The following is an 18368-nucleotide window of genomic DNA, read 5'->3' as shown; positions in this document are numbered from 1 at the left end:
CCCTGCTCTGGTCTTACTTATTTTTATCAAAACTGTTTGCATGCAGATGACTAACAAGCATCCACTTCCACCAGATCAGGGCTACCTCATCAAGTTTCTGCTGAAAAAGACGTTTGATTTCCTCTTTCTGTGCCTGGCAGTGGGTGAATAACTGCTGTGCTGTCCCCAGTAGCTGAGCATTCTTTTCCTGGAAGAGGGAAGAGCGAGAAAATACACTTTTAGCACTCACTGCTAGGCACGGTCCATCTTAGTAAGATATTTACATCTAGTTTGTATAGCAAGTTGGGAGGGAAGATTTTTCTGCTATCTGGTAAAATATAATCAGGTCAGTCTTAAAAATTCATTTTTATCCTCCTAGCGCATTGTAAAGAATTAGTAATAATCAAATCCTACAGAGCAGAAATGGAACTGGAAAAGATTATCTGTATGAAATCTGTTACTAAACTGGGAACAGAATCTAAATCTCCAGAGTCCCAATTCAGAGTTTTCCTACACGACACTCACGGAAGACACGCAATAAATGAAAATACACTGTGGGGGAGGTAGGAGGAAAGTCATAAATAAGCCAAACTACTTGTACTTCTAATGCCAAAATTACTTCAATGGGCCACCTTCCACTTGCATTTCCTGCCCATAACACTCCTTAACTAGATGCTTCCTGACTCATTCCATGGTCGTGCACTATGTGAGCAGCAAAGGGCAAGGACAGGACTGGCTGAAGAGTCTCATTTATTCAGTTCCCAGTTGAAAGATGAGTGCAGCAAGGAGAGCAGGCTCTGGAGATTACACTTTTCTCCAACTTTTGCTGCTGAGGCCAAACAGGAATCATTGAGAAACTGAGCCACCACACGAGAAAAAGTGGAGTACAAGGGAAAAAACACCTTGATCTTCCAAGGAATCCATTCACGAAGCAAAGCAGCAGTGCTGGCAAGTTCCACATGTGTGAGAAAACACAGGACCTGGCATACAGCTCGTGTTGCCTCTCACGCCAACGACTTGGGAAAACAGTTGAGTAATTGCAATGCTAAATGTGCTGCCATAGGTGATGCTGAAAAAATCATTTATGCTTTCAACATCAGTCCCTTCATCCAGCCCTTACAAGCAGTGGAGGAGCTGACAGCTCCATCTAAGGGTAACCTGGTGAACTAGCAGCTCACAGCATCGTGTTTATTTCAAAATCATATTACAGAAACGTTTTTCATGTACTTGAAAAACCTTCATGTAAGAGGGAGTTGTTAAATAGACTATACAACAGCACCTCATCCAGCAAACTTCTGCTTTTGTGAAGTTTAACTTGCCATGCTCTCAGTGTAACACCCCATTAAAAAATTATTTTCATACTGAATTCCTCATTTTAATGACTTAAAAGTATGAAACAGCTGTCAGACAACAACACCAAGTGATTACTTTTCCACACTCTCAATTTATATTTTCAGTGTACGGCACAATACTTGCACGCTATCATTTCACACGCTCTTTTCTGTGCAAGGAGATAAGTTAACTTCATGCTGACTTTCCTGACAAGTGCAGAACAAGCAGAAAAATATGCTGCTTAAGGAAAAAGTTGAAAATTCAAAGTGCTGTTTGACTGTGAAAACAAATGGAAAGAACCACAGAAAAAAGGTTTGTATGAACACATCAGCACCAACCAATTCTCAGTAATAAATATAGTGGCACTAGTTAGCCTCTCTCATCTGGAAAAAGAGTTCCCATTACGGAAAACCCCACAAAACAATGGTACAGCTTTATGCTGACACTTTCACAAAGGCCACAGAGCAAAGGAAAGCTTCCACAGGAGCTACCAAAAGCTGGAATTGGCCAGAAGTTAAAGATTATTGTTGAGCTCTATGGGGAAAGGTTCCTCCATAGAAGTAGCAGGCAGAGTCTCTCTCATCAGGACTGATTTATAAAGCAATTAAATTATTCATAATTGAGGTAAAGCAATACAAGCTGGTAAATCTCCTCCCTCTGCTGGGGAGATGGCTCCATAGCAGAGAAAAATGCCACACCTCTCAGCTGCAGCGTTTTCTTTGCCTTTCCATGGATTTCAACCCACGACTTGGTGAATGTACACTTTGCCCACCAGTGTCATCGTCACATATTGAGATTATCAATACTAAGGAAGCTTCGTTAAGCCTCTTAAGTCAGTGGTGACAGTTTGGTGGTTTTTTAATCCCATATTTCAATTTGTTACAAGTTTAATGAGCCATCCTGATGCTACAGTACTCAATTCATTCAGGCTTTCCTACAGTGGGAAAAGAATAGGATGTCAAAAAACAGAAAATTCAGCTCCAAGGAATTAGTACCAGTGTGTTTTTCAAGATAGTCCTCATTCAAAGTTGCTACAATCTTTAGCTAGACTAAGCACAATTTAATTATCTAAGAGCAGTTTGACTAGCAGCTCGCAGGATGTATCCACGCAGGGAAGCCCCCCTAAGTGCAGGGCAGGGGTGTATTCAGGCATTGCACACTGCTGGAGAGGCTGATCACCACCTCTTGCCCCCGTGACCCATGAGACACTCAGAGAAGAAAAGCAGCTGCCAATCCCAAACGGGAGAAAAGGACAGAGTTCAAGACACCAGCTTCCTGCATAGGTACTCACAGCTTCATGTCAAAACAGAGGAAAAAACAGAAATACTGGAGTAAGTTTTCTTAGGCACCAGAGGGAAGAGGGGAGAGGCATCTCACCCATTTTGCAGATGGGAAATTTAAGCACACAAAGACTGACCCAGACAGCAATAAAATCCCCAGGTACAGTCATTCAGCCTAAGCATTACTCTGGTAGAGCTTTTATAATTGGCCTGGTGCAGCCAGCACTGGTGTGAAGTGTACAAAATTCTGATCGCCAGCATTTTTTTCCCCCCACATCTGGCAGTCCAGCAATTTGGTTTAGAAATATTAAAAAATGAGACCTACCTTTTCCTGCTCCAGTAACTGTTGCAGACTTGCTTTATACTGAGGAGTTTTCATGTATGCCATGAACTGCATGTACTGGATCTTAAAAGAGTCTGCAAAATAAGTAAGGAGATGATACATTTCAAGTGAGAGACAGTGCAATGCTCTTATTTACCCCTGTTTGCTCCCTTGACACCTCTCCCCTCTTTGCTCTCTCTTGCTTTTTATTTGGACTGTAACTCAGACCAAGCCATTAAAGATCAATTTAGAGCATGCTGAAAATCCATCTCCTGATGCAAGCTGAACTCTTGGATCCATTAGCTACTTATCATAGGTACCCCAATGGAAGTCATGACAACACATTCAAAAAGGCAGAGGAAGATGATGGGTGCTAATGGTGTGTTTGCATGATGAAAGAGGAGTTGAACAGCTTTTAATGCACTGTAAGTCGAAATAATAAAAGAGATTAGCTGTTACAGCCAAAACCAGCCCTGAGCAAAGAGCATTCATTCTCCCAGCGTCACAGGACAGAGCTTGCTGTACTCCTACCTCCATACAGACAGATGACAAGCTCCACACCCACATTTACTCCACCCTCCAAGGAGCACTTGCTTCTCATTGTCCTTCTATCTCCAGTCTCCTGTTATAAAATGAACCTTGCTTCTCCCGAGGCCTCACCACTGGGGACCTCTCATCATAAAGCCAGCCACATGATTAAGTCCAGTCTGCTGCAATCACAGGCAGCCAAAACACGTAATAGATGGTATACAGACAGGGTTTACTCCAGCCAAGTAGAGCTCCAGCTCACCACCACCACCCCGACAAGAAACATCCCTCTAACTCACACTTTTTCTCTCTCTGTCTCTACAGTAAGAAATCAGTCATAACTGTAAGACACCACAGCAAGAGAGCAGGAGCTAAGGACATCACAGATGCCCTTGGTGTCTACATAGACAGGAACCTTACATCAGATTCCCAGATGATCCTGGACCGGCTCATGCCCAATGCCAAAGGCCAGAAACAGCTTGTGGGGGGAAGGAACCAGAAGACCCAAAAAACCACCCTCCAAGTTTTTCTTTAAATCACCTCTTGCACATGGAGCATATTTTCCAGCCATATGACCTTTATGACCTCAAAAACTCAGACAGCATCTCATTTACTTTGCTCTAAGTTTTGCAGAGAAAATGGAGTCATGTTCTCCAAGATTGTATCATTTAAGAATAAGAGAATGGTTTCATTTAAAATAAAGTTATTTCTGCCTGGCCATTTCCATTTAAAGTTATTTTGGATTCCTGCTAAACACAAGCTTATTTCCTTTTGTGCCAAACGAGAGCTGAAACAATGTCAAAAAACAAATGCACACCAAGACATCAACTTCAGCAGCAAGAGAAGAGACCTCGTGATGATGCCAATAGAAGTGGGGCAGGCGGGGGAAGATGGGGGAGAAGCCATCCCCCTCTCCTGTTCAATACACAACTTTCCGTTAGCAGCCATTTAATTTACCACATGTTCAGCAACCTCAAAGTAGAGGTTCCCATGACAAACACAGTGACAACATTAGAGTCTCACCTAGCAGCTTCTGTAGTGCAGGTGGGGTAGGTGTCACCAGTAGCTGGTTAGATGAATGCCGTTGCACTTTAGGAGGTAGTTGGTAGTATGGACTATGAGGTGACTTGTATGCATCTAAAGAGAGAACAAAGATAACCTTTCAGATCACAGAAGTCAGAGTTTCTGGCTCTCAGTACAGTAGCTTTACCATTACCAAGCATGTCATTTACAATGCGAGATCCAGTAACTTAGCTAGATCAACACACCGCCACAAATTGTTTGGAAGGACATCCACAATTTATCCTTAGAACCACAGCAGCAGAGACAAGCTACCAGCCACAGCTCAGCTCCAGCTCCCGGCCAGGTACCTACAGACAGAGTCAATCATCTTCTCACAGAGGCATATCCCCATCTCAAGGGGAGCTTTGCTTTGGTGGCAAGGGAGAAGTTATGACACAAACCCAAACTAAACCTAGCAATAAAGGAAGAATGACCTCCAAGCATGCACTCAGAGCCTCAGACACTTATCTAGGCTCATGTGGCACGGGGAGGCTTCTTCCACTGCCAGTCTTGAACTCACCCTGAGGAGAGGATGAAGATGTCTGTGAAACAGTTTGGGCATGCAGAAGTTCTAGTGCAGTTTGGTTCTTCTTGGTCTTGCGCTCTGTATTTGCAGTGTTCATTTTCTTGGGACGTCCTCGTTTCCTGCCTGCCATTTTCCTTCCTTTTTTACTCAGCTTTTTCTTCCGTGCTTTGGAGGGAGATGGCTTTTTAACAGAATTTGCCCCAGCCTTTTCTTCTTCAGCACCAGAATCCTAAGAGATTTTTTAAAAGCCAAAAGCTCTTTAGTCATTTCTACCTACATATACAGCATTCCTTTTAAACAAGAGTTAATAACTTCATTTGTTTATTAATTTTATGAAAGGAAACTGATGCATTGTAGTTAAATAACTTGCCAGTGAAACAGACCTGCTCAGAGTAAGAGCTGTCCCCAGCACCCAAGAAGTTGTGCTAATTCTCTTCTGGATTTACTCATTACAGAAAAGGAAATCTGTACCTGTAGTCTAAGAGACGCTGATTATTCACCCTGTATTGCCTCTATTCTTCCACTGAATTTCATTAAAAAGTCAAAGTACATTCAATACTTTATATTTCTGTGCACGAACAGTCACTGCATTTCTAACAGTGTTATGCAACAGAATGAGAAAGGAAATGAGTCTTTGCAGAAGAGACTCAGCACACTTTGAACCCCATTCAGTGGGTTATGGCTCAGGGAAAGCTCTGCAAGCTGGTGCTGAAGGCACACGAGGGTGGACAACCAACTACTCTATTCATCTTGCAATACTTTTTTTTTCCAGAATTAGTGATGCAATTCTCAAGTGCAGCTCTTACTAAATCACTCCATCATATTTTTGTCCACAGCAACAGCTATACCAGTTTACACATTCAGGATAAACAGAGTCAGTCTTCCCCCAGAATCAGGCTGTTCCTGACACAGACTATGACTTCATGCACAGCTAAAGAGAAAACACATTTACTCGATGAAAATGCAGGATGTTCACCTTGTTTTCTTGAACCTTCGTTGGAGTAGTTGTGTTGCTCTTATTTTCTCTTTGTTGACGACGTCTAGCTGCCTCTTGTTCCTCCTGGATAAACATTTTAAATAAGACTTAATAATTTGGTCATATATTTCTCACTTTTTAATACAAAACACTGTTTCCCAGCTCAGTCTTCTATAAGAGCTAGGTGTAACTGCTCTTACCATACAATGCCTGATTAAAAAAAAAACCAAACCCTTTTGTAACCAGCAAGGGAAAAAAAACTTACCCTGCCTCAGGCAACACTCAGTGGGAAAAGATGATAAGTGCAAGTCACCCTTTTGCACTGCATTACCTACTATAATGGGCTTCAAACACGCAGCCACAGGGCAAAAGAGATTAAGTTCCAGCCTCTTCCCTTATTCTGCCCCTCCCAATCCCACCCCCAGATCACACACACTGGTGTTACAGGTTTTGGTTTGTTTTTTAAAAAAAATTATTAAATATTTCAATAGCTTTACCTACACCCCCAATATTTCATGTGTTGCTACAACACTTTAAAAATCTTACACGACTTGAAATGGCAAAGCCATTAATCATCCTCTAATTCAACTTTAACCAAGTCTGTATAGGAGACTGAAAAAAAAAAAAAAAGGCAACTTTTAAGCTTGATTTTCTACTAGGATATAAGGACATTTCAAAAAGCTCACTCAAAGCCTTTCTTGTACCTTCCAGGTGAGGTTTAATTTGCATAAGAATTCTGGCAATGCCAACACCTCTCCAATTTAAGCAAGTTATCGACTAGACCCTATAAATGGCAGATTTAAATAGCCTCACCATTAAAAGCCGAGAAGTTCGAAAGCACATGGATGCTGCCCTGCATCATCTTCTTTTGACTCTGAAAAGTCTTTTTTACTCCCAAGTTTGAATTCAGCCGTCTGAAGTAACCCAAACTCAAAGCTACCATTCATCTGTTTTCAACACTTACTAAGCCGGTCACTCTGAAGACTAAAATTCACCTGAAGTTTTAAATTAAGTGGCCTCACTTAATTCTCTTACTGGGAATACCAGCCCCATCAGTTGTTGCAGATTAATACAGCCCAGTATAGTCTCAAAAATCCTCTGGCATTTTAAATTCCACACGTGATAGCACAGACTGCAGCAACTGACAACACCTTTCATGTCTCAAATAGCACGTCCCAAAAGTAACGTCTCAGAGTGCTCTTCAGCTTCATTTTCATGCAGCTGAACACTGGGACAGATTCAAACTATCGTTTCCTTCTTTAACTTCAGTTCTTTAATAGACAAATAGCTTTTTAGAGACCTCCAATGCAAGGGAAAATCACCTTGTGGCTGCCCCATTAATTCTCTATTAGAAAGCTCTTGAACATGATTGTATTAGTGCTTGATGGCATATGATGCTTCACTTCAATTAGCTCCACACCCATGCTCCTGGCTTGTCAAGAAAATCTGGGTTTCTATCAGTTCTGTACATCTTCAACAAGTGACTAAATTCCTCCTAGCAGCTGCTCCATTATTTTGAGTTTTCTACAGAAAATGACTGAAACTTACCCTGAGTTTTGGATTTTTGAGACTAGAAAAATAGTTTTCAAGCTGAAAAGAGAAAGATAAGATAGTCATTTTCAAAGTCACGACAGATGAATACATAAGAACAAAGTATTAGCCTAAGACAAATGCAGAACTGCAGAAATTCTGACTGTGTTTTTTCTGATAAGCTACATCAAGAAGCCATTTACATTCATGCTTTTTAGCTACACAGACGTGTTGTGCAGCAGGACATAATCCAAGCCTCAACACAGTTTATCACCTTCACCACTGCCTATCCTTGTTTTAAAGCTTTGTGTCATGTATCTCCACTCAGCAGAAGATTATTTTCAATGAAGCTACTCCACTACAATATTTATCTGCACTCTAGAATATTCTTTAAGAAAAGCATTATTAGACTACAGCAGACTTGGAAAAACAGTCTTTCTTATTGCAAAAAACTCAGTGTTGGAATAAACTATTTCTCCACAAAAGTTTACATTTCTACAGGATTGTTTCTGTTTTAACTGAAGGAAAAAAAAAAACAGTGAATGCCCCAGCATTGTCATGGAGCTTTGGCTGGTTCTACAGCAACTGAAAGTTCAACTAAAATTGAGATTTGCTGCTTGAATATGATAGAATGAAATGGTCTGTACACCACAAAGCAAACTGAAGAATGAAAGACCCACAGAGCCTTTACTCAGTGTGTGGAAGCTACAGCACAAGACCACCATTCCACATAGCTGCATACTCTGGAGCATGAGAAGGAATTACACTGGACAATCGATGCACCTTCAATGAATTAATTACCATAGTACTGTCCATAATTACCCTGTGTAACACGCTGCACTGGAGCAGCCAGAGGCTAAGCCATGCAGTGTGATCTGCACATTCAGCCAGACCGAACAGGGAACTGGGAAGTGCACCCATTCCAGTTAGGTCTGTAAATATGCAAACAAATATGAAAACAATTCCCAAGACCAAGGATCTGAAGCTGGCCCGTTGATCCCAGAGCAGGTAAAGCAACCAGAGATTTACTGGCCTGTATTTATACTCACTATGGTTCGGTCAATAGTATGCAGGTAGTAAGAAACTGGTTTCCCGGTCCATGACACAGACCCTTTCAGTGGTGATAGCTCCACAACTCTCATTATAGTGCCAATATCTAAAGGAAGAAAGTCAAGTTAGGGAACAAAGCTCGCTCAGTTTGCCACCCTGTTCTACTCAGCTGAAACTAGCCCTGCAACAGTAACGGCAGAGTCAAAACAAAGAGATAAATTTTGTATTTGGATGGCAATGTCCTAGAAGAAAGCACTGCAGTGAGTTTAAAAAGCAATTTCTTATTCTCTTGCTACGTGCAACCGACAGAAAACTTAAGAAATTTGGAAGATCCACCTTTCCTTTCTTCAGAAAGTCAGCTGTTCTAGAGTAAAATTCTGTGCTAGTGCAAGCTTTTAACAAAGGGAGTTTTCCTGTGTCTCAGAGAAAACTTTTATGAGAAACCCAGCGACAACACATCTGTAGTAACAGGCAGGATTTAATTAGCTATAACTAGTAACAGAATGGCATTAGATCCAACCCATGTAAACTGGAACTGCACTATATTTGGACTGGGGACAAACATGTTTTATATTTGCTTTCTTGCCTATATTTGTTTTGTTCCCTAGAATTAATAGGTATGGGATGTGAGCACTGAACACTGAGTGAGTGACATGACTGCACAAGAAATTATGGCACACTTCTAATTAAACAGAAAATTACCCAGAAGGGTCAAAAAGCAAGGTTTGGGATTCAGCAACTTCAACCACTATTTGAACAGATTTTAATACTTGTTTTGGTTTGTCCCAAACTCCTTCCATATTTCCATTTCTTTTTCCAGATGGCACTACTAAGGACAAAAATGGTATTGAGAAAAAAGGCTGCCTGCTTCTTAAAGCTTTATCTTCTCCACTATATTTTTTAAATTATGTAACTGTTCATACTTTAGATCAAAACCTTAGATAGACAGGCAAGCCACATGACTCAAAGCATACTCGGGCACCAAAAAAAACCCCCACTGAATAAAAGTATTATGAAAAACCTTGTGGGGCAGCAGCATAGAGCTAGCACAGCAGAGTGAAATCACCTTCTCTGCATGTGAAAGATACTGGCCACATTTGCTGCCACCAGCTCTAAGTGGATGACATTTCCCTGGAAGTGTCACTTAGAACAGGCCATTAAGGCTGGAACAAGTCCCAGGACTAGCACATACCATACACGTTCATTTGACATTGGTATTTCCTGAATACAGAATGGGATTAACACCTAAAATTTATTCCCCCACTGTTTGTAGCATCAAAGGTAATTTCTTTTCAGGACTTCTTATCTGAATCCCTGGAAGTGTTTCCTATTAGTAGAAGCTATTATCTAGTCTTATGCTGAGCAATCTCATTCACCCAAATCTTAATTAGCAATCTCTATATATTTTAACATCAACATTCATATTAAGCATTAAATAACAGTTGATAAATAAACCTTCAGCATTCAAGAAAATGAATCCACACTGGGGTGAAAGCTCAAATAGGATAAAGAACTGGCTCAACTGATAGTCATAATCGGGGCTTTTATTAGGTGAAAAAAGTAGTACACGTTGGCCCCTTTGCCTCCCCACCATGTTTTTAATAACTGCAGCCTCCCTAGCAAAGAGAGAGCTAACGAAATGGTCAGAAGCCAGGAAAGAAAAGGCTTGAGAGGCCAAAAAACTTTATTTACGTGGGCAGGTCTCCTAATTGAAACCTCAGAAGTGCCTTCTTGTATTTCATCTAGTTCTAGTGTGCTGTAAAAGAGGGAGCAGGCTTTACTTAGGTGCTCTTTGTCTTATTAGCAAGCTGACAGACTGATCTCAGCTCTCCGGAGGTTTGAGGATTTCCAGGAGTACCATTCTGCCTTTTTTTTCCTTTTATTTTCAAGTGAATGTCTACAAAGAATTGGCAAGCCAGGACCCAACGGTTAATAAGGTTCCAAACAATCAGATGCCATAGAAAAAGAGTATCAACCAGGAAGGAAAAGCGCAGTTTTGGGTGTCCGGTGCACAGGACATTCTCAACAATTCAAGCTCAGTAAAAATAACTCACAATGGCACTATTTCAGTGAAATGTCTTAATGACAGTCTTCAAATTACTATTCTTGAAAAGCAGTTTACCATGAGTGTCAGGCCAAAAACAGAAAACACAGCTTGAGATTTGTACCTCAGTGTGTTACTTGCCATGTTTGCACAAGGAGGGGAATAAGGCGGGTTTTAAATTTAGGGACTGTTTTGCACTGGACACAGTAAATATGTGTAAAACCCAGTTTGGCTTGTTCTTTAGCTTGAAAAATTTCAACAATACAACTTGAAAAAAGGGCAGAAGCAAAACCAGCAGCCCAGGGTGTTAGTCATCTCAAAACCTCATTAAACCGCAGTTCACATACTTGCAAAGGCCAACGTTGGCAAATATCAAGTCTACTAGGTTCAGAAGAGAAGAAAAACACAAAACTTTGTTGGCAACGAAACAGACACAGCAACTGGGTGTTTATGGGATAGGTCTGTTTGATCAATTTACTGTGCAGAAGACAGGGCACTCAAAAGTTGAACATTTCAGCTCCTAAGCCTTACAACCCATGACTGGTGGGATTTACCTGAGCAAATTTAGACAGCTATGGTATAAGGAACTTGCATGCAAGTTAGTCACTGCAGCTCTTTGTAGTTAAAGAAGTGAATCATGCCCTTGAAACACCTTATTTGTCTTCAACTATAGAAGATGCCCAGACAGGGAAACATTGACGTTATAGATGTCTAAACACAGCAGGACAAACCCCATAAGAAGAGTGTGTTTGTTCCAGTGTTGGGTGGGGTTTTGTTTGTTTGATTTTAAATACATGTCACTTTGGCATGTATACTATAATAATACACTAGTATTTTTCTACTTACTTACACAACTCTTTAAAGAGCAACAAAAACCCACTACAGACGTGTTCAGATAATGATACACCATAATTGTAACAAACAATAAAAAGGGCAAGCATACCACTCAAGTTTCGACTGTTAATTCTAAAATTTAGAGGTGCAAAAGGTTTTGAGGACACAATTCTCCCACCTGGAAAAAGAAAAAGAAAAGCAATGTCAGCTACCACTGTTTCTTCCAGAAATTACTACTTATTAAATATAACCCAGTACAGAGCCCTAAAGAGCAGCCCTAGTAAAACTACCACTTGTCTATCACTACAAAAAAAGAAATTAAAATTAGTTAAAGCTTATTCTGACAGCATCCAAGAAAGTCAATATATTAGCCCTGCTAGGTACCTACGAGGTGACACCTCACAGATCACTTTAAAATGACAGATCTTAAAACACTTTAAAAAAAGAGTGCATTAATTCTCAGTGGCAATCTATAGAAATTTCAATTAGGAACACGGCTGTCTCCTTCCTTACACCCCAAGCCCCCAAAGCCCTTCTATTTAAAAGCAGGCTAATCTCCATTTCACAGCTATTTGCAGTCATTCAGCCCACAGCACAGAGCCTGAGCACCTTCTGGGAAGAGAACTAAGGTTTCTTGATTTTGTAAAGAGCTCTTGAACCTTGCCAACCTTGCCACTTCTCTCAAGCCACTGCTAAACAAAAGTTTATTAAAAAAAAAAGATCAACCACTAAAATTAAAGAAGACAGCTTAAGTTTGGGGGTTTTACGGTTTGCAACAGAGCCCAAAAGTCACATTATTTACTTCAGCACAAAGCTGTACAGTGGGAAGCCACAGCTTCTTTGTTCATGCCACACATTTTTCTTTTCAGAAAATACTTATTTTTGTAATTTCTGCCATAACCAAATAAAATTGTTACTTATCCAAGCGGTTAAGAGGAAAGAAAAAAAGACACCTCAGGCAATGTAAGGGCCATAGTGGGGTTACTGGGCATCCTCAGTCACTAGTGTCTGCAATGCGACTTCTCCAGAAGCACACAAGACATCCAGTAACAGTGTCCCCATTTTACTGCTTATTAGTTAATACCCAGTACTGTAAATAGGAGAATCCAGTAACCGAATTCAGTATGCAATTACAGAACTGGGTATACAAAGGCAAGCCTATGCAGTCAGGAAGCTTTCCAGTCTTGGCCATTGCTTGTTTTGTCAGCTCCCGTAACAGGTAAGAAAGGACCGGCCGTTCCTCCCACCCCACAGAGAGTCTTCACATGCAGAGCAACCTCCGAGTAACCAGGTAGGTCAGAGCAGATATTAAGACGAGAAGTAAAAAAAGCCCAAGAAATAACCATTGCGGTGCAGACACTTGCCCGCAAAGCACCGAACGAAACCCACCAACCTGGCTTCTGGTGGCTGTAACTAACCCCTTGCCACCACCAGCTCCCACAGCAAGCAGGAAACCAACGGAAAAAGGTTTTAAGTTCGATTTGTTACCTTCCTTCATGTTCGCAAATCGTTCCTTCAGTTGGTGATCCACCTCAGGACCAAAGGCAAAATTATTCACAAAAATAACACTGCAAGATAATGGTCTAGTTAATGAACAGGGACAGGCAAATGGTACCCAAGCAGGCACACAACTAACCCCCCCAACCACAAGTCACAGTCACTTACAGCCTTGACAGGCACTTCTGAAACTGAAAAACGCTTCTTGTCCTCGGCTATACAGCTACTTCCATCTACCAAAATGCTTTCTTCTTGCACAGCGACACAAAACAGTCCCTTACCTTTAGCATTCCCCACACTGCCCACATAATTACATTTAAAAAATTTTAAAGCTGTCCTGCTCTGACAGTTCCTCTCAGCATCCAGCTGAGTTTTGCACCGTAAGTTTCAACATAAAACCAAAGGGCAAAATGTTTTCACCTCTCTGCCATGGTGAGATCAAACATCAACTACCAACACCCTTACAGCAGTTAATCCACACATGAAAGCAATACTCAACACAACAGACACACACTTCATCCCACTGCTTCTCCACGTGCATTTAAAATATTGCAGCAAAATATCAAAATATATATTCTCTTCTAGCTCTAAATTCCCCTGTAATGCAAAAAGACAGTTGACATCTCTCAGCATGTTTTCCCTGTCCTAAACCCAGCACTTCACCCTAACCCACAATGGCGAATTTGTATCTTTATTTCTGGGTTAGGAAATCCAACGAGGGGGTTTTGTTCCTGAAAACCAAAAAAAGTCATATGGAAACAAAGAAACCTGCACATAGGTAGAATCACACAAATGATAAAAATGTTTGGGAAAGAAACAGAACATATCAGAGAGTAAAAAAGAAATACTCCTTTATTTTTAAGAGCCTGGGCCTGGTCTAATTGTCCCTGGTGGGCTGTTTCCTACCAGCTTGCAACAAGAGTCCTCACCATCTCTTGGAAGCCGTTGAGCACCCTGCACACACAAACCGTGCAAGCCATCCTGGCATTGTTTCAACATGAAGAACTGATTTCTTTGCAAGAGGCCTGTTTGAAAACTCCCCTCCTAGTGCCTCCACACATGAAACATGTTCAACAAGGACACTGAGTTTAAGAGCAGCAGCCAAAGCTATTAAAAACCACGGATGAAAAAAATGTTTATACACCAAGGGGAAAAAAAAAATTATTCTTGCTACGCCTTGCTCTTGGAAATTTGGGAAACCCTGCCTGGCAAGTAAGGCTAGCAGGGGTTTCTTCCTCCTCCTTCCCACCACGTGCCAAAAAAAAAAAAGGCCTTGCAAAAGAGCCAAGCGTATTAATGGGATGAGAAAACATCCAGCAAAGGAAGGGAAAAAGACATCGCTTGCCAGATATATATTTTTTTTAGTGTTCATTCTGGCACAATATTTTGTATGCACATGACAGAAGCACAGGAGCCCCCAGTCCACCTTGCCTCCAGCCCTCTCTGCAGCACGTATCGCTACACCGCAAGTACAGTCGCTAACGGGAAGGCTGCGTGCCGCACGGCAGCTCAGCCACGCCGGGCCGTGTGCTGGTACAAACCCACCCTTCTCTCAGAGCCTGGCCACCGGGCCACGCTCGGGGAAGGGTGACCCTTCAGCTTACTCGCTAAGACTGGATGGCTCCGATGTGATTCATCAGACAATGTGCGGTCTCGTTAGCTAGAGCAGACGCTGCACAGTTGGCACGCTCGGAACAAACACAAACACCTGACAGTTGTGAGCAAAAAAAGCTACTACTTCTTGTTGAAAGTCTGTATCAGAGAGCAAAGTGGCTGTGGATCAGCAGGCATGCAATTAGCTGCCTACCATATAAAATAAACATCTACCAGCATTTCTGCATGCAGTTAGATGTACTTCAGCTAAAAATAAAAAATAATAAATGTGTTCCAAGGAAAGTTGCACAGATGGCAGAGGAGCGTGCATGTGGAATAGCAAGCAACAAAGCAAAACCCCACTACGCTGCGAGGCTGGGACAAGTCTGTCCACAAATTAAAAGGCACCTCCAGAAGTTTAACTGAGGTACATCATAATGCAAAAGTCATCAGCCTGGCAGACACCTTCTCGACGGAGTAGTTTCAAAACAGTGTCTTGGAAGCAATCCATAAACTGGCACAATGCTGAAGACTTTCAGAGAGCCCTCTTTGACAACTGTCTTCCATTCCCTCACATAATAGGGTGGCCCAGAAGGTCATATAAAAATAAAGACTTTTTTTTTCCGTCCATAAGGCTGAAAAAATGCAAAGCCTTTAAAGAGTACAGAAAAATATTTTATTGCTTATAACAAATTTACTCCCTTTTTGCTACCATCAGAAAGGAGTCTAACCCTCTGTACAGATCTTCACATAAATAAATCTTCAAGACAATCAGCTTAAATGAATTCCCAATTTAAGTTGGAACAGACTTTCTTGGGTCTTTTGCTTTTTTTTTTAAATGGAAAATGAGCCTAGCTGTATGCACTAACAGCCAAGATAAGTAGGGTTTTGCCAGAATCACTGACACGAACTACAAGGATATGCAAAGCAAAACAGAGGTTTATACTTCTCTGTATAACCAGAATTTATCTTGGATACACCCTTGTATGTAATATCATGGGACATGCATTTAAACCCATTCTTCTAGTCAGAAAACAGGATCTAAAGAGGCCAGTATAAAAGTTGGCAGATAGGCTTTTTGGTATTCGCTATGGAAATTCTATATAAAAAGCTGGCCAGCCTCCCAATTTCCATTATACAAACTCCCAAATATTCAGTTCATAAAGCAGCATTCAATTGCTGTACCGTACCTTGTGTTTGCAATTCTCTCTCTCCATTCTTCTGAGAGGAAGTCACCTCTTTCCAGCTTAAAAAAAGACAAAGAACACAAAAAAAACCACACACACACACAAGAGTTAACATTGTTCCTTTCTGCTCCGTATCCCTTTTCCTTTGGAGGAGGCCAAACATGCTGTACCTACTCCGTGATACTACCACAAGTAAGGCCACATGAAGTCTTTAGGAAATCCCGAGGACATGAAGCACCCAGAGCTCAGCAGCTGGCTCTGCCCAGTCCTCGGATCCCGGAGGTGCCTCCCTCTCTGCTCCCACCCTCAGCTGCTCTCCTGCCCCGGGATGAGCGGGGAAGGGTCCCCGGGTATCCCCGATGCCCTGTGGAGACTGTGCTCCACAGAGCAGCCAGCAACGCCGCACAGCACACGTACCACAAACGCTCAGTGAATGCCTCCTCAAGCCCCCGCTGACCCCCACGGCTCAGTCAGCCCCTCTCAGCAGAGGGGATCCAGAGCAAGGAGATTTGGCACAGCGCTTGCCAGGAACACCGGCTCCTAACTCAGGCCCTTGTTGCAAGGGACAGACAAGCATCTGATTATGGATGTTGAATGCTTCTAACACTTTCAAGTTGGAAATCAAGTCACATAAAGGCCTCATTTGAAAATAATTACAGTTATGACTTCAGTGACTTATATAGTACCTTTCTGATGAAACCACATCAAGTCCCAGGTTAACACCCACAACTACACGGCTTTTCCACAGATTAACGTTCTCTCAGCCATGCTTTTGAAATGAGAGAGGCAGCTAAGGGCCATGCCGTTGCGCTGTGCCACAAGTAAGCCAGAAGGAGGGTTGGGGGAAGAAGATAAGAAGAGGAGAGAAAAAAATAATATGCAACTATATAATTAACGATGATGACACACTTTGAAGGGGCAAGTAAGATGATGGCTTATATCAAAACCTCAGGAACATCAAAGCAACGACAGTGACGGGTTGGCATCCTTTTTCTGCATATACTCCTTTGTATGGAAAGAAGTGAGCATTTCACATGCCAGCACTTATCCTCGTATAGTGACAACTCAAACAGAAGTGCCTGCACTGCAATGCAGACACGCTCAAGTTACTTCCAGCCCTCGCCAGCTAAGCCAGGAACCTTTCTCAGCGAAGCACCAGAGCCCGGTGTCTTCCACTGTAGCTTTCTCTTCCCAGCGGAGCAGCCTGACGCCACTCAGAGTCACGGAAGGGATGACAAACAGAGGTAAACCTGTCTGAGCCATCATGAAGGACAAAGCCACAGTTGCCAAGAGGAGCGGGTCTGCTTCTCAGAAGGAAAGGAGGGGGGAACAAAAAATAAGTCCAAATGCCCTGCTGCTACACACTGCGCAAGAGGGCTGAGAAAAGCGAACATCAAGGGTTCTCAGGCAAGAGATCAAGGACTTTGCAAAGAGCCTTACGTGTTAGAAACTAAACATGCTGAAAACAGCAGGTTAGAATAACTAAAGTGAGTCGGAATTATCTGTTCCGCCAAACAGCTAGGTTGAAATACGATTTAAAACAGAATTACTACCTGTATTCTCACACCTGCTGGGAGGGGATGCGTGTTTTGACATCCCCGCAATAGTAAAAACAAAGTAGATGTTGGAGACCGAACTCAGAGAGATCCAACCTAACAACATACTACTAGGTGTTTTCAAAGTCTAGAGCAGAAACTCAATGCAACATCGGAACAGCTCTAAAGAGTACTGAGTTTTTCTCACCTCATATACGGAAACATTTTTTCTGGAGCTCTCTATGTCCTAGTTGTGAATTGAGATCACCTCTAGATTATTTTTAAGAGATCATTTTGTCTCAAAGTCTTATCTGTTCTTGTAGTAAATAGTTTGCTGGTTGAGAAATCGAGACACAGTAGAAGAGAACCCACATGCAAGGCAACTATATTTATTTTACAACAATTTTTGCAAGTCAGCTTCTATATTGCAGTCCTCCACACCACACAATTTCTAATGTCTACACAAGGTTTTCAGACACTAACAGAAGAAAAACATTTGCAAAACAAGGAAGCATGATTATAAAGCCATAGCCTAGCAAGAGAACAAAGAACCAGAGTAACATGAAACTATTTTGAAATACTAAGCTTCATATAAAGGTCTTGAAATCTAAGCTAAGTGGCCGTTATACTTTATTTGGATCCAGTTACACCATATGTTTGTCCCGCCTATGTGGTTCAGAAGAGCGCAGTTATAACCAAAATCTCCCTGCTTTAGCCTGATGTAACACATAGAGGCTGAACACTTTTTCCCCCAGTCTACTTTTGCAATAAACCCATCTATTTTTGTATCATAATGCTACCCTAGCTCATACTTAGCCAATAGTTGAGGGGAAAACCTCACCAGGAAAAATACTGGAGTACAGAAATAACCAGATGGTCAGCTGTGGTTGGGAGAAAATTGGTTATTTTTGCCCTGCTCTGGAAGCAAGACAGTGATTCCTGGATCAGTGGTCTGCTACATTCAAAACAGAGTACAAAAGCTATCTGATTGACTACTCCTGACAACCAGTTTGTTCACCTACTGTACTGGAAGAGCAGTGATCAATAAATTATGGCCTACAAGGAGGAAAGTCCCCATCAACTGACACAGGGA

The 18368-nt window shown here is 41.8% G+C and overlaps 1 protein-coding gene across 8 annotated transcripts in view; it reads right to left on the bottom strand.

Annotated features, from left to right (window-relative positions):
* DOT1L (DOT1 like histone lysine methyltransferase) overlaps positions 1-18368 on the bottom strand; it is a 77090-nt gene that overhangs the window by 22843 nt on the left and 35879 nt on the right. For all 8 annotated transcript variants that reach the window (XR_011049883.1, XM_068420920.1, XM_068420916.1 and 5 more), the window contains 10 exons: positions 15744-15799; positions 12952-13031; positions 11573-11641; positions 8585-8691; positions 7554-7595; positions 6006-6089; positions 5024-5258; positions 4465-4578; positions 2917-3008; positions 86-187 (listed from right to left, as the gene is read on the bottom strand). Coding sequence is in view for 7 of the 8 variants with exons in the window: in XM_068420920.1 (XP_068277021.1) it covers positions 86-187; positions 2917-3008; positions 4465-4578; positions 5024-5258; positions 6006-6089; positions 7554-7595; positions 8585-8691; positions 11573-11641; positions 12952-13031; positions 15744-15799 (981 nt within the window). In the remaining variant the exon portion in view is untranslated. The remainder of the gene's footprint in view (positions 1-85; positions 188-2916; positions 3009-4464; positions 4579-5023; positions 5259-6005; positions 6090-7553; positions 7596-8584; positions 8692-11572; positions 11642-12951; positions 13032-15743; positions 15800-18368) is intronic.

Source organism: Nyctibius grandis, chromosome 31, assembly GCF_013368605.1.
Source record: "Nyctibius grandis isolate bNycGra1 chromosome 31, bNycGra1.pri, whole genome shotgun sequence".
NCBI lineage: Eukaryota > Metazoa > Chordata > Aves > Nyctibiiformes > Nyctibiidae > Nyctibius > Nyctibius grandis.
Note: the sequence above shows the minus strand (reverse complement) of the source record. Positions and strands in the feature narration are given on the sequence as shown.